Below are 24115 nucleotides of genomic sequence, written 5' to 3'. Positions count from 1 at the left end.
AAGTATGTTGACCCAGGTTTCCCACTTTTGTATGCTACTAGTAGGCAGCCGCGCTATCCTGCCGCAATGAAAAACCTTAACAATTTCTCGAACTGCTGCAATCCGCCTCTGCACATTAATGTTTTACCTCCGGTAGCATACAGCTCCAAATGTAACCTGAATGCGGTGTGTTATTAGGGGTGTGAATCCATCACCAACAATAGACGGAATGTAGGTGGAGTAACGCCGGGGGAGGCGGCGCTACGAGCGTTCCGCAGTCGCCGGCAGACCTCCCAACAAAAAATCGAACGCGCCATTCTGCCGGGCGCCTTCGTTATTTAGCTCGAGCGCTCCCGTTATTGAACGGCAACGTCACGAGCTGGCCTTAGTCACGCAGCGAAATCTGAAAGGGCGATTTAGAGATTCGGTTAAGGGCGCGAATTAATAGGCTCCTTTTGCCATTGCGACAAAAAATGTTGAGTGTTTATAATACTTACCAGTCCATTTTTATCGTTCATAGAAGAGAGAGAGAGGGTAGAGGTCGGGCGCGAATGCCGCTTCCAGCGCGGCGCTGTGGGCGGCTACGTAGCGCTGGCTTTTCCGCTCGACGCCGGTAGAGTGCGGGCAAGCCCAACGCGCGGGAGAAGACAAGCGCGGGGCTGCGTGCCGGAATAACGGGCAGAACAGCGGTTCCAGCCTTGCTCTCCTCCATTCCGTTTTCTCTCCTTCTCGTCACCTGCTTCGTCCTCGGCTCGTGTCGGCTTGCTACGGCCGCCGGTGAAAGCGAGCCAGCAAGTGCGCAGCGGTCGACGGCGCTCACGCCGATATCCCAGCTTCTGTTTTTTCACCGCTGGTTGCGGCCGTTTCATCGCCGACGAAGGAACGCCGCCGGGTGCGGCTGTGGGTGTGCTGCTTTTCCGAGTGCGTGCGTGCGTGGTCTCCGCTGCAAGCCCGGTGTGTGAGTGCAGTTTGATCGGCTCGTGCGCGGTTTGGTCGCCCTCGCGCGCGCTGCTCCGGGAGGGGATGATGCCTTCGAAGAGTGCACGACTGCGGGCGACCGAACGCCGCGGCGGTGGGCCGGCCAGCCGCCATGCGTGATGCGTTCCCAGTGCTGGGATAGGACCTATCGACGTCGGTCCATGGACCCGCGCGCCGCCGGGATTCCCACGTGAGCCGGCCCCCATGGGGCGCAGCCGCGGCGGCTCGAACCGCTGCTCGCCGCGACTCCGACTAGCGCACAACTGTCTCGTCGGCAACTGGCATTCGTCGCCGGCGCTGCTTTTCTTGGTGGCTTCAGCGTTACCCCTGCTCGCGGGATCCGACGCAAACGGCACCGAGGCCATCGCCAACGAGTGAGTGGTATCCGTGGTCTTGTTTGCAGTCTCGTTCCAAGTCGCGCTTGGACAGTCGTAGGAGGAGCGGAACAAGACTTGCATTGCAGGCTGGTTCCTTGGATTCACCTTTACTTGTATGTCATAATAATAGCAGGAAACATTTACTCGCCCGGGGGAGAAGGTTTGAAGGGCGATAGTTAGAAAGCACATGATGCACTTCGTACAGCCGCCCTGCGCTGCGCTGCACTTCAGTGCACGTCTTGCGCATGTCGGCTTAGTATTGACATTTAATGTGCAGATCTCTGTGTACGACGTGGTGTATCTGTGCAGCCGGGATTTAAAGGCTTGGAAGTTGCCTGCTGAAAAGTAGTACTTGTATTGGTGCATTAACTTGTATTGGTGCATTAAAGTTTAGCGGTATTTTTGGCGAAGCACAGCCTTTTCAAGATGTCTTACATGTCGCCGTGCCTTCCTAAAATAGTTGTTTGAAGTCGTTTGCCCAATTGATCACTAAGCACAGTACATTGCATTGGACGTCGAAACCGTAGATTTATTGCGAACAAGATAAATATCGGCATGATTTACAGTGGTATATGATGCATACGGTGACTGGCTGCTTCCCACCGCAAGCACAGTTGAAAGCAGCGGTTCAAGTCGCACTTAGTTGATATGATAGCCAGCCATTACGCAGCGTTGCAAAGCAAGTTGACCGTGTGATAAACATGCACTTTCGGTCTAACTTATGCATGGTTTAGTGAGAACACAAAAAGCAAAGAAGTACTAGAGCTTAAGGCGCAAATAAAAATTACACCACGCGGCGCTTGGAGTTCGATTTTCATGTTACAGCGGTACTCGGCCGCTAATCACCGCTGCTTGCATATTGCGGCCGTTTTTAATCCTCCAAACAGCCTTTTTTTTATTCCCTCGGGTCAGAGACAAACCTTACATAAGTACGTTTTGCGCATGCAACAACCATTGAGCCCAATTGCGCACGCTGCACGTGAATGTAGTAATGAAAGTCGGTTTGTTCTACAGGATTGAAACGCTGAACGTCTTCAAAAGATCCCCTGTTCTTGTATATTTTTCTCAATTCATTCATTCATTGTCGACGTTTGCAATAATTATGAGTTTCGCATGCAGTTGAAGCTTGCAGTAGTTAAAGCAGTTTCCCAAGTGAACAGCATTCGATAGTGTAAAAGCACTAACTTCCGTCGTCAGTACCCTTCACGTAAAACGGGGTTCCCCGTCTTAGAACAGTCGCTTTGCAATTCCGGTTTTGCCGGCCGCGGCGGCGGAGGAGAGAGGTCGGAACCTTGCCAGACCGGGGGAGCCCGTCGTTGCATCGACGCGGGGCGAGGGCCGCGGCTCTGGCCCCTTTGCGCCTGCGCGTCCGAGTCCGCGCGCGCGACGGCGCATGCGCATTGGAGGTCGGCAGCTGCCGCCGCTGCTGCTGTTAGCTGTCTTCCCCGCGCCTCCTCTCGCCTCCATGCGCGTGGCCAGCTTCGCCGGCTGGTTTTCAACGCCGCTTTCGCATAGCGCGAAGCTTCGCGAGGCGCTCCTCCGCCGCCGCCGCTGCTGCTATCGTCGTTTCCCGGTTAAAAACGGGTGTGCTCTAGGGCCGTGTTCTCACTCCGCCGCTTTTTACAGGGTTCGCCCGCGCTTCACGCTATGCTTCGCGCGAGCTATATCGGCGGCTTCCGACCCCCCTCCCTGCTCGCTTATTTGTCTTAGGCACCGGCTGAAGCGCGAACGATGAAAGCGATGTTGTTCTTGCGCAGGAACGTGAAGCGTGCTTCCACGTCTGAATTATTTTCTCTGCCACGTTTTTTTTTTTTCTCCTACCAGTAATGAGCACAAAGGGATTCACGTGCTATGTAAGTTCATCGTACTGAATAGTCTCGAGCGGGATACTAAATTGAACGGTTGATTTATATGCAGTAGGGCTATGAATCTGTGGTTAAGGATTTCAAGCAAATTTTTGAAGAATTGCGTTCAAACCTTGAGTTATGCCTGGAAGCAAGTTCTCTAATTCCCAACTCTCTCTGCAGTGTCCCTTCCTGTATTTTTTTTTAACAGACGATAACAATCTTTTCTTGAGGCGACTGCTTCAGAAAGCAAGAAATACTCGTAAATTAGCCGGCACACAGCTTAGGACAGCGGCCTACTTGATTGTGTGCTTTTCAGGTGGTTGCCACTCTTTCCTGTGCGCGGTTCTGAAACGAATCACATCGATTTTTAATGCGTAGCATTCTTTGTCGAGTACCCCACAGCAGAACCGTGTAACGTCCTGCATTTCCACGGAAATGCAGATATCGCGGAAGTTCCACCTTTAATTGTCATAATAGCGTAAATAGAGCCTATTGATCGGACAGAATTTCGAAAAACAAGAAAAGAATTGGCTGTAAAGAACTCACACTCTATACATGCGGCATAAGAATGCTACGCGTTAATTGACAAATCTCTGAATTTCTGCAGATTTTTGCTGTTAGCAATGTTTCGGGATGAACAAATTCCACTTCAATTATAGTAAGGCCTTCAGCCGCGCATTATAACGCCGCTATTTTTATTTCCCTGTTGAACGATTTTTTGGTTCTGCACATTCTCTGGTGGTGGTTGTAAAAACATTTATTGGATATATCTTAATGAGAATACACGGGATGTATGCAGGGGCATCTCCCTAAAGGGTCGACTCTTACAAATACTAGGTGAAGGTCCCTAATACGGGACCCCATTGGCGTCGGCCGCTGCCTGGGCACGTCCGACCAGGGCCTGTTGGGCCTGAAGGTCAGAGCAGCCAAGTAGGGTCGCCTCCCAGTCCTCCCGGGTTGGGTTAGGGATAGGGGGTATAGCAAGGTTGGAAGGGGCAGGCCCACACCATGTGGTAGAGGTACGAAGACTTCTCCCCACAGTGCGTGCAACTGCCGGAAGGGGCGGGATCGAAGTGATCAAAAGCTGCCGGGCACAGCATCGTGTAAATTTGTGTACAGTCGGAGTAGAAGCCGCGCCCGCCGCTTTACTTGAGCCTTTACACGGGCGTGGATAAAGGCTGTGATCGGATGGATAATGCTGAACGATGTTGCGGAAAGAGTATTCCGGATTGATTGCGAGGTCTCCCTGTTGGGGGTATTTAAGAGAGCGCGGCGTCGTCCGCGGCCTCATCCCCTTCTAGTCCCCTGTGAGCAGGAGCCCAGACTTTATGGCGGGTTGTGGGGTACCCCTGATAGTCGTTATGTTTTATCGACCACATTTATGGGAAATCCCCAAGGTGGACTAAGTTTCTGCGTAGGAACCTTCGACATGCACGTCAGTGCAGCCGTAAGGCTACAAGTGAAAGCTGTACAGCTTTCTCAGAAACCTCGCAGTTAAAGGTAAATTCGTCCTGGTCCAGGATGCGAACACGGGACCACGGCCTAACCGAGGCAGTCGCTTTACCAACTGAGCTAAGCTGGAGGCTAGCTGTTTGTAGTGCGAGAGCGAATTGATGAACAACTCGCAGTGATGGAGAGGTGTTAATCGACCAGATTTATGGGAAATCCCCAAGGTGGACTAGGCTTCTGTATGTTTGTATGTGGAGTAAGTTTCGGTATGTTTCAATAATCTGTATGCTGGCAGCGCCACACAGCCGGTTTAGATATTCCGACAGGCCCCTTGCGTCGGAGATGGTAGTTTGCGATGTGAGAAGACAAGCTGCCAATGCTATGGCGACTTCCTCCGCGTGGGTTACGTTCCGAGCTCGGAAAGTGAGCCCGTTTGGTTCTCGCGGACGGCAGTAGCCGCATACCATCCCCCGCGGTGTGGGCCGGAGGCGTCCACGAAGAACACGCCGGTTTTCGATCCATACTGGCGGGCCATTGCTTCCGCTGGCGCCAGACGCCGGCCGTTATGGTCTCGTTTTGTCATGTTGCTTGGAAGAGGGCGCACTAAGAGGGCGCATCTCCACTCGAAGTGGAGCTGCACGCAATTTTCCTGGGCGTGCTCTTACGGGAGCAGCGGTGCACGGGAGGTTCGAGTAATTTAACTGTGCCTGTATGCATATTACAGGATCGCTATAGACACACCAATATTTGCGTCATTAAGCCGACATGTGCTTCGCTTTGAGCAATCTGCGGATAGATTGGTTCATTTTCTTTGGTTTCTTTGCTCATTTTGGCAAATGTCTCGATTTTGGTTGGCCATTCCAATTGTTGTTGCGCCTTTTTTTGCTCACTAGAGCTTCATTTGAGCTCTCAGAAGTCTTAAAAAAAGAAATAGTTGGAAGCCTTCAGTCATATTGCACCCGAAAGAGATCTAGAAAGGCGGGAACAAATTTCTCTGCGACAGCCACAGCGTAGTGCTGAAAGTTTTAGTGCCGTTTGATTGACGTGTTTATTCATTGTCATTGATTGGTTGGACTGGTTTGTTTGTTTGACCGGTCGAATCGTCAAACAGGAATAAGTGGTTCGCACACGTCCCTAACAGAAGCATGCCTTCCCTCGCCGTCGCACTGCCATTGTACCCATGGTAAAATGATAACCATGTCACCCAAGATCACTACGCTGCCCAAAATCTTCCAACAGCACCATGATCATCATCACCGTGGTGGTGATGACGATGTTGATGTTACCCAAGCTCGCAATGGGTCATCATCTGATCGTCTAGTTTGAATACGATACAGCATGCTCAGCGGACTGCAATGCTCTCAGCGATTCGAAAGCTGGCAGCCCCACACAGCACTCTGGACCACATCGTCTTTCCAAGGGGACATTGGATGCTGCGAAGAGACGTGTCACGCCTTCTCCTGAGCTTCCTTGAGGAGGCGGAGCTGGCAAACGTGTGGTAAAACGACACTACCTTTGGCTAATTAGGAGGAGCTTGGGCGGAGCGATTGCCGGCATATCCAGCCAGGCTAACGCCGCCTAATCCCACAACCACCACCACCACCACCACCACCACTCAGAAGAATGTGCAAAATCTTGTTCAGAGCACTCTCTGCGTAGGCAGGCTTCTGTTTCCCATGTCTTGGGATATGTTCAAAGAACCTCATATTGATGAGCCTTATTTATATGAACCCAACGCGCGACGATATCAGTCGTTCGTTGGTTGCTGCTCTCAGACTCTTCGAACTTTGTGCTTGCCTCGATGTCGGCAAGTGTGTGTTTCCCGTTCTATCAGCGCAAGATGTTGCCATAGACTACTTCGCTATTTATTTAGCAGTGCGATTACAGCCGCTTTTTACAAGCTGCGTTGCCAGGTTGAGTCAACGCGTGGCTACGGTGAATGGTGGACCAATCCTCCGGACTGGGTATGTAGCATTATCCGCTGTCGCGTTGCATGATGGGATAAACGGGCGTGGGGCCGTGGTTTTTCGAAGTGCACAACAGCTGGGCTGTAAAACAGAAAAAAATAGGTGCGTAGAATTTGCCACAAATGAAGCCCGTCAGCTCCAAACTCCAGGATTAACCACCTAGGACCTGTATCAGTGGCGTAGACTTCTTATTTTTCCGGGGGGGGGGCAGACCTGGAGTGCGCCTCGAAGCGGCGAAGGGAGGGGGGAGGAAGCGGTGGGGCGATCCCTATGAGATGACACGTCATCACCCCGCTACAAAGAGGCTACCACTCATCATCATCATCATCATCATAAGGGGCACCTGCAGCATTGAGGGCCTTTTACATTGTGTCGGCTAACTACGAGGTGTCCCCAAATAAGACGTCCCGCAAATCTATGAACCGTGAACTTCAGCGGTTTGACGCATCCAGTAGAAATTTCTTTGAATACGGGTTTTACTGGTCACATTTATTCAAAAATATTGCATGACTGAACCATCAGCACAAAAAACCAGTCGATTTGTTTTTCTTTTATTGGGCAGTTCGGGGGTAAAAAGAAAGGTACACGAGAAAGGGACACGACAGGGGCGCTACGCGCTGCTATGTTCCTTTCCGTTAAGAGGAAAGGCGCCGCCGAGTATGCTCTCTCTTTCCCATCGCGACGGCTGGACCAAATCATGCCTGGGACGAACTAATCCCCGCAGACACGCCGCAAGTAGCGCCTGGAGACGCCGCCGCAGAGTCGCCTTCCCTTTCCCGGTCGTGGCGGCTCGGCTGACGCAATCGCTTCGCCTCCATTCGCCAGATTCATAATGCGGCCAGTGATAGCTCCGGCTGGAGGCATTGGATCTGCACGCGGCTGCAACGGAACCCTTGGGGTATAAAACCAGCCCTGAAGCAGCGGTAGTGCGGCGGCATCTCATCGAAGGCCCTGAGAAGTGCTATCGCGCTTGTTTTAGCCATGTAACGCTCTTGCTACCTTTGCATATATTGTATATAAATGCTGCTTCAAATAACCGTCAGCTCGGCTACTTCGTCGCTATGGTCTGCGCCGCGTCGATAGCGGACTTGGCAGAGCAACGACGCAACAGTAGTGACTGAGCTTGGATGGCCCAGTCCCAACAGTGTATGTGTATGTGTTTTGGAGGCTTGGAGCGGGTATCGCTCGCAGTCGACGGCCGCAGTGCACCTAGTTGCTGCCGGTACTTGGCAGCCGTTACAGCACTGTCCAACTGCTCTGGCGTGCTTTGTGACCTCGAAAACAAAGTTTGCAGACAGGCTTTTCGGAGGCATGATAGCTTGCACTGACTTCACTGTATTCCCGAGCTGGTGCGTTGGTTGCACAGTGGAAATCTGCAGCTCTTGGTTAGAGAAGCGCTGATGAAGCTGAGAGCTACCCATAAAAAAGTGCGGTGGCGTCGTTATGGGCAAGCAACATGTTTTACGAAACGTTCCAAGACGCGAGCTAAAGGTAAAAACCCAACGTCTGGCATTGGCGTTCATCATATAAAACGGCCCTTTCACGAGGCCTTCCACAGTGCGAGCTTAAACACGGCACAAGTTGCTAGCGACGAGTGGTCGCCCCGCCAGTAAACAGCAGATGAAGGTAGGGGAAGAACAACCACCGAAATTCACCATCGTCATCAGCTTCATCATTACACGGTGGCATAAACGAGAAGCAGCGCATAGGGTTTCCATTCGAAAGCAAAACGCTCCTCCAGCAGCAAGATGCCAGCGCTGTTCGACAAACTATGCGAGGCGAAACAAGGCGTCACACGCGTTCGACTGGGCATTATGATGTCCGATTAACAACCCACAACCTGCAAGGTGGGGCTATATGCTCACTTGTGAATGGACAGCACGAGGGCATAGTCCTGCCAAACCTGAGCAAAAAGTTTCAAAACGGGAGCCTAATAAAACCAAGTGGTTGACACAAACCATGCAGTCAATTTGACGCGAATCGCGTAAACCAACTGCGACTGTTTAAATGAGCGGTTCCGCTCACGAAACGACTCCAGAGCATGACATGCATCTATGGAAACTGCTTAAGACCGGAAAAGAGCGACTTCGGTGCGCGTAGTGCATGCATTGTGAGCAGCCCCCACCGCTTCCCCTAAAACAATTTGAAAGAAGCAAGCGGAACAAAGCAGCTACGCGTTCCCAGGCCGCGCATTTGTAAACAAAAAATTGGCCGCGTATCTGCTCCTTTCGTTGCAAATGTCGTCAAAAGACAATAGTCTTTGTAGACATTTGCCAAGGAAATGCCCCCCTTTGCTTTGCCGCTCACATCTCATGCTGTTCCTGTACCGTCGCGCTCATTCCAAGGTAAACGCACTAAAGGTTTGCGCAAGGCGATTTGAATTTACCGCGTTCCAGCTACAGGCCGGGTTCCTCGATGCCAGCGCTGCAGTACGGCGAAGACGCGCGTGAATGGAGGCGGCCGACTACAATGTTTATATAACCGCGTGGCCGTGATCCACGTACTTTCCAAGCAGAACGTGGAACCTAGCTAGTGGAACCTTTCGCTGCTGTTGCCGCGTGATTTTTCATATGCCGCCAGGAGGCGGCGGCTTTTTGCAGTAGATGTAGAATATCATTTGCTATAGAAAAACCTAGCATCCATTAATTTTTAATAAAGGAACACTGTGCATATCCCTTGTGTACTAATTTCCTGTCTTGTATTTGCGTAATGTCTTGTTCTTGTTCTACAAAGTTGACAAGTATGAACATATAAACTGGACTTAGACGTTTACATGTGGCTGTGAGTATGTAAGACTATTCCGCAATATCAATTTTGCTTTGACCGGATGGCTGAATCGAGTCACAGACAGACAGACGGACAGACAGACAGACAGACAGACATACAGGCAGACCAAAATTTCTAGGTTTAAGTACCCCAAGAAAGACTATCGTCTTTAAAATAACTGCTCCAATCAACAGGTGCCGTAGCAACAGAGCAACTGTGGCCGCGCTTCCCACCGGGACCTAACCCCCTCGTTTTTCCCTTTTCATCGCGACCCCTTAGCGAGCGACCGCCGAAAAACGATAACAGCGCCCAACAAGGACAGGCAAAGAAGGGAGGTGCAGTTTTCGTTGCCTGATTTTACCATCCTTGAGAGTTAAGCAGCGCAGCGCCATCGCTAAATGTCTGAAACTCGTACACGTGCATCCAGACTTGAGTTTGTGATAGAACTTGTTTGCACTGCTGTACTCACGAGTGGATGTACTCACCAGTGCAAGCACTCGAAAATACAGTATTCATGAGTATTGTAATCATGAGTACTGTGTACTCATGAGTACCATACTCACCAGTACTCATACTCATGAGTACTCATACTCATGAGTATTGTATTCATGAGCACTCATACTCATGAGTAGTGTACGTACTCATGAGTTCTGTACTCACGAGTACTGCATGGACTTACCCCTGTGCTCACTTGTCATCATACTCACTTTTTTAATCTGGGTGTGTACTACTCACTCATCATCGTACTCACTCGTGAGTTTGAGTACAAATGAGTGTACTCACGAGCGAGTGTGCCGACCTATGCTCCCGACAAAATGTCGCTTTGCTGGCGTGCTGCTGAAGCCAAGCTATGGTGGCTAGAAGGGCCACCCTTCTAGCCACCATAGCCAAGCGCAGCGCTACATTGTTGTCAGCAATCCGCACTCTGAGCACGTCCAACTCACCGTGAAGAAAAGCGAAACGGCCCTGCGTTTCCCCCTGCCCATCGGGAGGACGGAACTGTCTTTCAAGATCCCAACGCCTATTGCAAACAATAGTTGGCAGACAAGACGGCCAACAGTCCGATGTCGAAGGGCGCAGAGCAGAGCCAAGCCCTTAAAAAAAAATCCTCAGCCGGGGCCGGAGGGGGCTCTGCCCCCCCGTAAAGCCGTCCGGGGGGGGCACGAGCCCCACTGCCCCCCCGTAGTTGGCGCTTCTGACCTGTATCAACTATAAGATGTACGCGAACGCCGTCCATCGAGATACGTCTTGAGTTACGTCAATCTATGGGAAGGAACTTTTTACTGGTACTTGCAAAACATCTGCAAGATTTCTACAGAGTTAATTTGTGAGTTAGTATTGAAGGCATATTCTTGCTGCGGGTAAGGTTTAGCCCTTATAAGACATTTATACTTGGCTCCTGTGATTAGATCTCAACATTTAAAGAATGGAAGAAAGTAAGAGAAAGGCGGTAATGTTATTCAAATTTGATATCCTGCACGAGAGAAAAGGTACAATGGGCAAATGTAAAAGAAAAAAAAAAGAAAACAGGGAAGCGGAAGAGAAGAATAGAGCGCACGGAGGCATTTCAAGCGTTAGGTCAGTTCTGGGTGCAGGGAGTGCTACTAGTATTTTGTGTTAGTTATTTGTGCAAGTCCTTTGTATGGCGAAAGAGTTAATTTGCCGGTCCTCCGCCTAAACTGGTGAGCCACGCCAAATACGCATCACAATGTTCCTATGCCTGGAAGTGAAAGTTGTAATTTATAGTCAAGGTGCTCTTCAGTAGGCGATGCGCTGTTGTTCTGGCAACAACCAAAACAACAACCAGAAAACCCTCGGAGACGGAGAAAGGAAGCGCCGAATCGATGGACTACAGGCGTGCGTGAGGCGGTGGCGGCGGCGGCGGCAAAGGGTGCTTCTCGACGAAGATTGATCGAAAAATCCCAGCGACGTGTTCTCGAGCGTGTTTCAAGCGGCGTCTCTCCTTGAGACGTTCTTCGTCTTTTCTTCCTGTTTTTCTTTTCTCTCTTCCTGTGGCCATTTTGATTGTCTGCGCCGTCGACGCGCCGTCTTTAAAAACGCTATGGTCGATCACCCGGTTCTGCAGCTGCTAGATTCAGTAGCCCTTCCTATGGTCTTCTTGCCTACAATGGCGGTTTCTCGAAGCGCCGGGGGATCTTCGAATCGGGAAAACAGGGCACTCCGAACGGATGAGGAGGAGGTAACAAAGGAAGTAAAGTACAGCCTCGCGCAAAAGTTTACGGACCACGAAAACGGCAATTTTAGGTTGCTTCTCTTCTGGTAGCTGCCCAGAAACTGTGATATGCACGTGAGCTGTTGTATAATTACTAAAGTATTGCAAAAATACCGCACCTAATACCCCGCACTGCCGTGCGGCAGAGAAATAACCCAAAATTGCTGTTTTCATGGTCCGCAAACTTTTGCTCTTGACGGTACATACAAGTTTGATCCATGAAGGGGGACTGACCTGTTAACATTCCTATGGGACTGACCACTTCATAACCCGCGGACTTAAAAACCATCCTCCACCAACACAAAAAGCTTCACAGATACATATAGATATTCACAACGGCCTAGTTCGCTTATTTTAGAGAGATGTCACTTCTGCAATGAACTAATAAAAAAACTATTGCTTGCTAGACAGGTAGCGCCGTCTAGCGAGAACTGGATAAGCAAAAATGTTTTCTTGTTTATTTTTTATCTCAGTAAAGAAGGGATATATTTCTAAAGGAAGCGAACCAGGTCGTTATGGACATTTCTACGAATTTGTAAAGCCTTTTCTTGTTTTTTTTTTTGCGAGTGGGTCATGAATTAGTACTTCCCGTAGGAATGTGGTCAGGTGAGTCCCCTGCTTTGTCCCGATATCAGTGATGCCAATTTTATCGCAAACTTCAAACAAATATACCAGATAATAAAGAAAATATATCCAGCAGTGGCGACCTCTCAGCCGCTTTCCGACGGTTTCTGTATGACGTCACAGAACCTTGTGTGTGTGATTGGCGCCCACCTACTTAAAGGAGCCATGAAGACAAAATACAAGTTGGGTTTATTAAAAAGACGGCTTAGTCCCGATAACAATGATACCAATATCATCGCAATCTTCGAACAAATAACGGAGATATTAAAGAAAACGCGTGAAGCAGTCGCGACCCCCTAGCCAATTTCCCGCAACTTTTCTATGACGTCACGGAACCTTGTTTGTGCGATTGGCAGCCGCCTAACTTACCTGTCGTGACGACACATGACTGGGCGTCTGTAATGGGGCCTCTAGTTCCATTTGACCGCATCACTTGAATGCTAACATGCAGTTAACGCACTGAAAATTATGTTTTATTGTTGGCCCGTATGACGTCACTCTTGCTCATAACACGTCACTGTGGCGCAAAATTTGAAAGTTGTTAAATACTTCTTGCTTTTTTTTTGTCAAAAAAAACTCTTTTGGGGCTGTAATGGAGCTGAGTGAGATACTGAATCCTAGTTCTTTCAAATTAAACGAAGTTGCATTTTCTCTTCATGGCCCCTTTAAGCCATCGCCAAGACACATGTCTGGGTGGTTGTATATAGTGGGACCTGTAGTTCCGTCTAATCGTATCGCTCGAATGCTAACCGGCAGTTCATACACTGACAACTGTCTTTTTAGTGCTCGCCTTCATTACGTCTCTTCTGCCCATATCACGTCACTGTATCGCGAAATAAGAAATTTTTAGGTCGCAGCAGTTTGGCGCCCGTTCCTGGGCTGAGCGGCATCGCCGTCGTCGTTGTAACCGAGCGAACGATGGCAAGACCGAAGAGTAACAGAAAGCAAAGCAGCATACTGTCGCCAAATTGTGAGGGGAGGGTGGTTCGCCGTGGTGGCTTAGGGAGACGCTTCTCCGAACGTTTGTGGTGAGGGGAGGGGGGGTGGGGCAGTATGCTGAGCCCGCATGAGACGCTCGTCTGCGCGACGCTTGGCGAAAACGTTAGGGGGAGTGTGCGTGTAACGATGATGCGCGTTCGCTTCCTAAGACGCACTTCGCGGTCCCTTTCTGAGGATCACTTCGCGCCGCCGACGCAGCGGCTTACTATCGCCGCCGTCGAGAAGACCCACGAGTGAGTGCTGCCTCAGCGCACTGCAGCATTCAGGAGTGAGCGCTGAGCTGCGAGTGAGGCAACTGTTCGTATGCTTCGTCAGCCGCTGCAGCTGAACGAGCTGCCCGAGCGGAGGCTAAGCGTCGCCGACGCCACAACTCTGAGTGAGGGCTGAACAATGAGCGAGGCTTGGGCTTCGTCAGCCGCTCCAAATAAAAGTTTTCTGTAACCATACATTTATGTGCGTCTGAAATCCTTTGTGCCAGCACATTTTGCACAGTCAAAACAGCTAAACAGCTGCGCCCAAATTTCGATTTAGGGGGTATCGTAATCGCCATACAATTTTTCAATTTTCTTGCTTCAGCACAAGCATCTTTCGTTTTGTTTAAAAAACGTTTTCTGAGCTGGAACAGAGCTGGGCGACTTACCAAAGGTCAGTTCTTTCAAATTCAGCAAAGATATATATTGTCTTCAAGGAAAAATTTCGTCTTTATAAATTAAGTATTGGAGCATTAAATAGTAGCTTTGTGGGGCTACACCAAACAATGACCGCAGTTACAGCTCTGGTGTTCGGTTTGCCCTAATTTTGATGTATTTCCTAGCACACTTGACCATGTCATGCCCTCCTACTGACGTTATGCTTGTGAGTGGTCTCCCATTCGGCAAATAAAAAGAGACGGGACTGGAAGTAAGGGACAGTTAACCCGATGCCCGGGAGTAAATAAGAAAATTAGCGAAAGAATGAATTGCGACGGCGCGAAACAGGGGTGGTTGGAAGTCTATGCGAGGTGCATAAATATGATGACGACGACGACGGCGACTACGATTATAATAATAATAATAATAATAATAATAATAATAATAATAATAATAATAATAATAATAATAATAAACTACTCAGCTGATCTCCTACCCTGAAATTATGCGCCAAAACATTTCGCTGGTAGTGAAGTACGGGCTAGTGACCCCGCCGTGGTGGCTCAGCGGCTAAAGCATCGTGCCCAGCCAAAGGACCCGGGTTCGACCCCGCCAAGATGACCTCTTTTTAGATGGAGGCAAAAAGCGAAAACGCCCGCGTGTCGAGATTTCGGCGGACGTTAGAGATCTCCAGATGTGGCCACAATCAATCCGAAGCCCTCCAACTTCGGGGCGCCTCATAGTCCGCGTGTAGACTTAGCGCTCAAAACGCGCAAAATTTTTTTATCAGCGAAGCTGTTGTAGCTGGCCGGGATGTGGAGCGCGTAATGCGAAAACACTACGTCATAGTTACTCCCGCCGTTTATCTCCAATTTGGCAACCCGCGACGTGACAGCGTGTGCATTACCTGCTCCGCGGGACCTCGACACGACTCAGAGAAGGCTGCTCATGCGTCGTTAATCGCCGCGCCGCAGCTGTCCTTAGCCTTGACGCTGTGCCCCATCAGTCGTCAAATGCTTCTGCGCATGCGCTAAGTTTCGTCGAAGAGCCCTCGCGCTGGCGGCGGCGCGCCAGTTCTAGACACGAGGCAAACTTTTACGATTCACTTCGGTGTGTCCTTCAATGCTTACGTAGGAAAAAATTCTCCAGCTTTGCTGTGGTTTACTCCTGCGCGACTTAGCGCAAGCTTCCCCACCTTTTTTGAAGTTGCACTGGTGAAAGTTATATCCGAGCGGGAAACAGGAAGCTAGAATCTTTTTTGAGCTATGCACTGTGAGCTCAGTACTGCCTGTATACGAGCGCAACGGCCCTCAAAACCTTCAGCAGGTATCTGTTTTGGAAACGACGTTAATAATGTTGTGTTTACAGACTTAGCAGTTCTGCTGATTTTTGAAATGCTAGCGGCGGAGAATTGGGCCGGCGCGAAAGTTTTCGCCCGAGCAGCTGACGGTCAATTTAATCACCGCCGGGACCTCGTTGCAAACATGCCCAGGTAGCGCGGAAGGCGACAAATCCGCCTGCTGCTGCCGCGTTGTCATTAGGCGCCAAATTAATGCGCATATGAAAGTAGGGCGTGACAAAAAAAAAAAAACACGAAGAAAAGAAAAACTAGCAAGTCGATTGGAAAGCGCGTATTACAAAAAAAGCAAGTCAAATCTTCGAAACGCCGACCGCTTCGTGAAGGCAAGTAAAAACAGCATATAAGAACTGTGTAAATACGGGAACGCCTCTAAGCAGTTGAATAAAGTGGGACTTTTTTTTGGTATAGCGTGTGGCTTAGAAGCACTTTCTAAAAAGATGTTTTCGTTTAAGTAGCTTTAGCTATTGTTATTATTTTATCTAGCGTTGCAGCGAGAATTTCCAGAATGTGAGCGTTAGAGCTCGCGTTTTGTTGCTTTTGTTTGTGGGCGGCAAAATAAGTGAAGCGGCTGTTATTTACTAGAGGGGCCCGAACGCGTGATTTAAGCCTGAAAATATCGCTTTGAAGGCCCTTCTTGTTTGTTTCAGCGGATGTTATATATAGCTCGACAGGAATGCATGCTAGCATGATGAAATTGAGTGAAATATCGACACTAACGAACTTTGTTTAGCGTAATTCGGGATTTAACGAAATACTGGATGGGAAATACCACTTCGTCATGTTAAGTTTAAACTGCACTTCAGAAGTTAAGCACGCAAACTCCTAATCTTTCTGCAGACGCCGAACCGGTTGGGATAGTACTTCAGGAGTTTGAATCGCAAATCTGGTGTTAACAGAAAGGTGCTTACGGAATTCTGGCGTTGGTATTGAGCTTCTTGTGGTCATGGAAAGTACTAGGAACGGGAAAAATGTGAGTTCACAGAGTCGTATGATAACCCGAGTTGTTTGTTTCTTTAAATTTGGCCTTTAACAGTATTGACAGCAAGAAACATATAACATTATTGCTAAGCCACAGTCACGGACTCATAACTTTTGCTCGACTTATTTACGTTGTGGCATAAGAAAAAAAAACGAAAAAAAGTATGCCTAAGCCCCCGTTTCGCTTTTTGAAACTAATCGAACAGGCTGAAATTAGTGCTGACTTCGCAGCTATCACGTTCACGACGTGTGAGGCTTTCTATTTTTTTTAAGTCAGCGTTGTACATTTTCCTTTAGGCTGTCAGAACTTATTGCCAAGCTCAGAATTATCCTCCTGTAATTTGGTAAGCTTTAAGCACCCTTACTATTAATACCTCCGACTTCCTTCGAGTCACTCCCATGATTGATGTTTTATATATATCTTCTCGCTTCAATCTATTTTTAAATTCTGCGGAGAACAAGAGGACAAACGAGGAACTTTCTGCCCGAATCTGTCCCTCGGGAAATTACTTTAAGCATCGGTGCAGAGACAATTTTAAACGGGTAGCCTGTACGCTGCAGCAGACGTCTTTAATTGCTGCCACGGGAACTGTATTGGGTTTTGTTTAAATCTCCCATCTATGTTTCTTAAGAGATCTCGTGCGTGCACGTTATTCGTAGGAAACTGTGGGTTAATTTTTCTAGCGGGCTGTTCTCACTGCATTCATGGAACTCTTTCCCGTTGTCTTGCGCTTTCTGCCACATTAATTGAAGACCGGTTCAGGCGTCCGCAGCCACCGTATGTGTAACGGGAATTTCTGCCTCGCAGGCGCCTGTTTCGGTAGGTTGTTTCTCAGTCAGATGATGCATTGTTCTAGCGTTTAAAATATGGCCTTATGATGTACAAATATCGCTGTATTTTTGTCGTCACAGCAACTCGTGTAGCGCGCCACCTCGCGTAAAGGTGACTGCTACACGCCCAACTCAGGAGGAACAAACAAGTGACTGGGTGTTCCACAGAATTCGTAGGCGCCGTAGGCTTCGTGTGTCGGTCACTCGACACTGAAAGAGGGAAACATTAGAGTTTTAGCCGTCCGTCAATTCCGTCATGCACGTAGTCACCGTGTTGACCGGGACTCGTCTGGGCACTTGTGCATTCGTCGTGGTAGGGGAATTACTTCCGCGGGCCGCCCCTCGCCATGCCCGTGCATTCGCCACGGTGGGGTGCTCCTCCTTTCCCTTCCTCCACGCCCTTCCGCGCGCACATGCGCAGTCGAGTCCCGGTCAATACGGTAACTACGTACGTACACGACGGAACAGACGCACTGCTAAAACTCTCAATTGTTGGGTGGACGGATTCCTCCGGAGGGCGCAAAGTGACAGAGCAACCGGCAGGTGCACCTGCTCACCGCCGGGTTCAAAGGCATTTCTCGACTCTTTCCGTGATTCGGTACAGCCGAACAACAAATGGGCGCGTATCCGCTCGCGTCGCTGCAAATGCCGTCGAAAGACGAAAGTCTTCTGTCGCTCGTGCCACGTAAAACTCTCTCTCCTGTCTCATCCGCCCACCTCTCACACTGCTCTCCTGCTGTATCAGTCCACCCATTGGAGGCCGACGGAGATCAATTTTGCAGAGTGAGCTACGCTTGGCCGAGGTTGAGCAGTTTCGCGTGGCTCCTGGAGAGCCGTGCTGCGCTTGCGCGAGGAGCAGGGACGATCACGCGGTCCACAGAACGTTGCTCGCTGTCCGGCGTCTCTCACACACCCCACACGCCCAGCGTCTTCGCCGAGCTCCGTTCTGCACGTGACGGCCCGGTCCACTTGACGATCATGCGAGGGGTGGCTGGGTGTGGAACCGATGGCTCGTGCGTCGCAGCAACACCGGCGTGCGCCTGTGGAACCAGCTTAGCTCTGGGGCGATTGGAGACGCTGCGGCGGACCTGCTTGATAAATATACACGTGCCACATAATGCGTATACCGTATGTATGTCACTGAAGCAGCAGTAAGCATGACAATCAAGCTACTCCTAGACAACCAGGAAAGCTAAGAATAACCAGCTGAACCTTAGCTCACGCACGTATACCCTGGCATAGCCGAGCTGAGTCACTGCTAATTTTTGCCGCGTTCACATGGCTGGCCCACCATATCTCGGCACTGTTGAGACTTTGCTCTCGAGCCTTTGAGACTTTGTTCGGCCGCCAGCCCTGTTTGGATTTCGAGGTTTAAACATTGTTTTCAAAGCGTTGTTCTTACTTCGTAGAAAGCAAACTTATGTCGGTTCAACAGCCGATGGGACGCATAATGCTAGGAGTAACACTCAGGAACAGGAAATGAGCAACCTGGATCAGAGAACAAACTAGAGTAGATGATATCAGAGTTCAAAAAAGAAAAAAGAACCTGGCTTGGGCTGGCCATGTGGTGAGCCGAACCGACAACCGGGGGACAATTAGGGTAACAGAGTGGATACCAAGAAATGGGTATAGAAGAAGGGGAAGGGCATTAACCCGATGGAGGGATGAGCTAGAGAAAGTCGGGGGTAAACTGCACTCGAGCAGCGCACGACAGGAGTGGTTGGAGGTCAACGGGAGAGGCCTTCGTCCTTCAGTGGACCTGAGTAGGCTGATTACGACGATGATGAGCGTAGAGGGCATGCGGAGCATGCGTTAGACGCTTTAAACACACGTGCGAGAATTATCCCCTCAGTTACCGGCGGAGAATGGCGCCGAACCGCTCACCGACATCTACGCGCCGTTCTAAACCCGGTATCAGCTAAACCATTCAAGCATATGCATTCCTACAGACGCCCAAACCAGCTCAAATTAGATTTAACTGCTGTGGCACGGCAGCTGTTGAACTTTCTCTTCTGTTTCCTCTCGGCGTAACGGCAAGCGTGAATGGCGCCAGACATGCGGCACCACCTTTCGATATGTGCGTGAGAGGTCTGCGCCTGCCTCCAGCAGCAGAGCACGGTTTGGCCGAGGCCGTCGGTTGTAAAAACAAACGGGGGACCCCCGCCTCGGGTGCTAGGGGGGAGCCAAGAAGCGATCCACCACCGTGGCTGCTGAGCTGCAGTTCTGTCGTCGCCGTAACATCTGCCGGCGATGGCCTCCCGCTGAACCATAGCGGCTTCGGCTTTGGGACGCCGTGGCCCGTTTTAGAACCCCCTCGCGCTCACCCTCTCCTGTGCGAACGATTTTGCTCTCGCGGTGTTCGTTGTCTGGCGCCGTCGGTGGCACTGTGCTCCGCTCGACCTCCCTCTCCTCACACCTAAGTTTCGCGTGCTTCTATGCCATGCCCTTGTTGTTTTCTTGTGTTGTTTTTACTTTTTCATTATCCTGGCTTGCTCTTTGCACGGTCCCCGTTTTTCGCCAGCCTGGCCGTGCGGTTGCTCGGAGGCTTTCTTTTCGATCCCCGCTTGAAGGCAGCGCATATTCATTGCAACTATTTAGTGCAAACAAGTTTTAGATGCGGAGCATCTCATGTTCGGGGCTGTGTCCCTCCTTCCCTTGCGGTCCGCCGTCCGCACTCTACTGCGCATGCGCGTCTCTTCAGCCCCGTCAGCGTTTGGGCTCACGTCAGCGCAGTCGACTATAAAATGAAATAGGCGGCGCCCGGTTTCGATCCCACGACTCTCTGGCCGCAACGAGAGGTACGTGGCGCTCTTCCCATTGCGCTACAAACCGAGACGGGAGCATGTGCTACAAACGCGCCTTATGTCCTTCACTCATTCAAACTACGCCAAGAAGCTACTGATACAACGAAGGCACGCGAATCTGAACGTCAACGGAAATGACGAACTGAAAACTAATGGGAACTTCAGTCGACCCCATGGCTGCTTCGCATACTACTCAGGGTTCCCCTACGGGAAGATGGTGTAATTTTTTTTAAAGCAGTTTCACTGGGCTAGCACTGGGCGGCTGGTTATGAGAAGTCCCTGCGCGCCTCAGAGTACGAGCACAGACTTCAGAGTGCACCCACAGATTTTTTTTGTGGTATAACCTCCTAAAGATCGCGCAATATGAAGCCTGCGCTTGTACTTCGAAGCCTGTGCTCGAAATGAAACACAACACAGCCTTGGATACCGCCGGGGAAGCGCAAACCGGCACAACGATATCGAGAACGCTTTATAGTACGGCTATTAAAGTCTATCATTTCAGTCAGTCAATAAGTTCAATCAATGACGTCACTAGTGAACGAGCACTGGGTCGGTCGCCCACAAGAACAAATGGCTCAAGTTTAAAGAGACCTCCCTACACTTTTTTCAACTTTGTTTTACATCTTAAATTCTTTCAGAGCCTACGCAACAAACACATCCAGTACTTAGAATAGGGGGTCCACAAAGTACTTCGGCCAAACATTACTGCTCTGTGCGCGTCAGATAACATGGAAACCTTTTTAAAAGATTTTTCTCTCTTTCCCGAGTCTTGGCGTTCTCTGAGGGCTCGAATTACGTCACTGTAGCAATGTAGCGCCTATTTGACGCTTCCTTCTTGTTGCAGCAGAAAACGCATTCGATAACTACTTAAGCGGAGGAAGGAGGAACAGCTTTATTGTCAGAAGGGGATTGAATGCCCTGGTGGCGAAGGAGAGGGACACGGAGGAAGGGAGGCATGGAATAATCGAAAAGATATCAGTGTACAGGGTTCAATCACTTGAATTGGTGGATCTCATTGGTAAATTGGTGGATTGCGTAGCATAGCACAGGGTAGCATAGAATTGGTGGGCAGCATTGGTGAATTTGTGGATAGCGTAGCAGTGGATATCATTGGTGGATAGCGTCCATGGTTCTGTGAGGAGATTTCGTGACGAGATAGGTGCTAGGTTTATGACAGGAGTCGGTCCAGGAGGTTATCACACCAACTTGTAGAGACCACAGGTTAGTGAGTATTCAGTTATTACAGCAAGCTGTTAGCCTCGATCTCGTTGGTCGGAAAATTTCGTGTCGTGAACAAAAAAACCCAGGCAGGACTCAGCAGTTCTCTCCCAAGACGGCGAGTGCAAGCGTCAGGCTAACCAGGCGTGCAGCATAGAGCTGAGTATTTGTATGAATAAAACACTACAAAACAAGCGTTGAAATAGCATGATGGATGATTAAGCGCTGGTGTAGAATGAGACCCCCCCCCCCTCTTGTGTTCTGGTAAAGGTTAGGTTTTCAGCTGATCTCGGAAGGAGAGGGGGTTGACGTCATTCGAGGGCTAGCGCATACGTGAGGCTACGCAGGATCGAGCAGTTCTCGTCCAAGACGCGTAGCGCATTCGTCAGGGCCCAGCATTTGCCGCCAAAGAAGCCGAGTGCAAGAGACAAGCGCGCCGCGCACACAAGGAACATTTCATACCATTCCCCATCACCATTTGTAGTGGCTTACAACAGCTTCTCTAGACAGCCATGTTCGCAGGGCGGTATGGCAACCATTTTTTTTTCTATAGCGCTGAGGCGTCGGCTCGAGCGTGTTGCGAATGCGCTTCTTCATCTGCGATTGGGGTCCAATAGTGGCTCGCGACCAGCCGTGCACTTCCGAGGAAAAGTCACAAAGCAAGGCACAAACGCAGGCCGGGTGGTACTGCTCCTACGATCGGAGCACGCGGTGCCGCTCCGTGCTCTTAATAACTAAAGCTTTGACAGTGCTTCCAGACGTGAAGAAAAGAGTGAAAGCGTTTATCCGAAGTATCGCAGGGTCCCTTTAACACTTCCAAACGTAGTTGTCACGACCGAAAGCAAAGACTGTGCACACAGCGTTTCTTGAAATCTCGCCTTTGCTTCAGATCGCGCAGCCGGTATACTATATTTAACGCCGTGACGCAACGCAGCCGATGAGGCGCGCCGTAGTGGAGGGCTCCGGATTAATTTCGACCACCTGGGGACCTTTAACGCGGGGATCTCGTACGCACTGATTCGGCAACTAATTCCGCTCCATTCCAGCCACGACAGACGTTCTTGTAAACGAAAAAAAAAAAAGAAAACTTGAGAAACTTCCAACTCCAACTTCCACTATTGAGAAACCTCCAAATTTCGCGCTACAGTGACGTGCTATGGGCAGGAGTGAACTGGACGGAGAAATAAACAAGCTTCACTTGGTACAGCCTTTAATTGGCCGATCAGCTGCCAGGGAAAAAAGCAGGACCTTTGAGGTCTGGCGATGCAGACTCCGAATAGGACACACACATGGCACCCATTCCTACCTCCTGAGTGGTGACTAGACGCCGAACTGCGCCAGATGTAGCGAGGGTCTTTCAGTCCTCCATGTTTTGGTTGAGTGCTGGGCCATGAAACTGCATAGGAGACGCTATTTCCAGGAAATGTATAGGGAGAGTATGCCACGGCACACTGCCATGTTTTTATCAGATTGTCCTGTGTTCAATTTCAGCAGAGTTTTACAATACCTTGAGGATATCGGTTTTTTAAAGCAGCTTTGTTTTAGAAACTAGCATTCTTGTCCACCTCATTGCCTTTTTCTATACACCGTTAGCTCGCTCCATGCCTCATTACGCTCCTCACTCATCTTTCGGATCCGGCCCTTTACACCGAACTAATTTTATGCACTATTCGCACCCATTTCATCAACACATTTTTACCTCATCATAGCAATGGCGCTCTTGGCCTTAGATACCCTTGCGCCCCACCAAAGAAGGGCAGGAGTGAACTAATATTGTCCAGAGCCAGAAATATAGTAATGACTTTAACAGTACGGTGGCGTCCTAGTTCTACGATCAAACAGGACTAGAGGCCCCCACTACAATCGCACAGTTACGTTTCTTCGAGAACCCGCCGCGGTGGCTCAGTGCCTAAGGCGTTGTGCTGCTGAGCACGAGGACGCGAGTTCGATTCCCGCTTTTCTGTTGAAAGCGAAAAGCAAAAATGTACGTGTGTACGTGATTTCGGCGCACGGTAAAGATACCCAGGTGGTCAAAAATCAAAATTAATCCGGAGCCCTCCACTACGGCACGCCTCATCGCCTGCGTTGCGGCGGCGCGTGAAACCCCACAATCAATCAGTCAATCAATCAATCAATCAATCAATCAATCAATCAATCAATCAATCAATCAATCAATCAATCAATCAATCAATCAATCAATCAATCAATCAATCAATGTTTCTTGGGGATGGCTTAGGTCGGTGGATGCCAATGGCACATACATTCTCTGATGTCATAGAGAAATCGACGGAAAGGGGCTTCATAGGCTGTCTTTTATATCTTAATGATTCGTTTGAAGTTTGCAATAAAATTGGTGTCATAGTTACAAAGAAGTCTTTTTTAGTGAACTAAACTTGTATTTTGTCTTCAAGGCCCCTTTCAGGCATTCCCTATTGACGAACACTGCCACCCGAAAAACACCTCTCGTAGGGCGGAAAGTGTCGCACATTGTTAGGCAGCCGCTTGAGATGTCGTCGTCCGTTTCCAGTCCACTTCCTTCCGATACAAGCCACCGGAAGTTGTCGCTTCCTGGCCACCGGGCAGACTCAACTTGCGTGCCGCTGTTGCTATCGGCGTCGCGATATCTTAGTTCTTGCCGACTGCGTTCGTACTCGACCACCGCCAACGAATCTAGCCGAAAAAAAAACAGAATCTATCCGATAAGGGTTCGACGAAAAGAAAATATCAGGAAAGAACACTCGCCCCTGGAAGTGCGGCCACCCTGCAATGCTTCCTCCCCCCCCGTCTCTTCTGTGCCGTGCGGTGTTGCCCGCTTGCTGTGCTTACAGCTCCGGGGGAATTCGATTTGGCCGCTACGTGATATGCCTACTACGCGATTTGCGGGTCCCGGCAGCCAAAAAAATAAAAAAAAGACAGTGGGTGAACGCGAACTTCTGGCAAGATGAAACCGCAAGGGAAGGGAGAGGGTGGGACAACATCGTAATTCGGGGCGAGCCCTTTAGCGCCGCGGGTGGTTCGTCTTGCTCCTCGGGAAGAACAATGAGAAGAGTGGAAGGGAAAGGGAAAGGCTACGAAC

At 49.9% G+C, this 24115-nt stretch overlaps 1 protein-coding gene across 2 annotated transcripts in view; it reads left to right on the top strand.

Annotated features, from left to right (window-relative positions):
- The first annotated feature begins 627 nt into the window (after window positions 1–627).
- Window positions 628–24115, top strand: part of LOC144159045 (voltage-dependent calcium channel subunit alpha-2/delta-3-like) — a 163592-nt gene continuing 140104 nt past the window's right edge. For both annotated transcript variants that reach the window (XM_077690290.1, XM_077690289.1), the window contains exon 1: window positions 628–1331. In XM_077690290.1, the coding sequence (XP_077546416.1) occupies window positions 1162–1331 (170 nt within the window). In that variant the 5' untranslated portion in view covers window positions 628–1161. The remainder of the gene's footprint in view (window positions 1332–24115) is intronic.

Source organism: Haemaphysalis longicornis, unplaced genomic scaffold, assembly GCF_048455015.1.
Source record: "Haemaphysalis longicornis isolate Haplotype H1 unplaced genomic scaffold, Haemaphysalis longicornis Haplotype H1 scaffold_10, whole genome shotgun sequence".
NCBI lineage: Eukaryota > Metazoa > Arthropoda > Arachnida > Ixodida > Ixodidae > Haemaphysalis > Haemaphysalis longicornis.
Note: the sequence above shows the minus strand (reverse complement) of the source record. Positions and strands in the feature narration are given on the sequence as shown.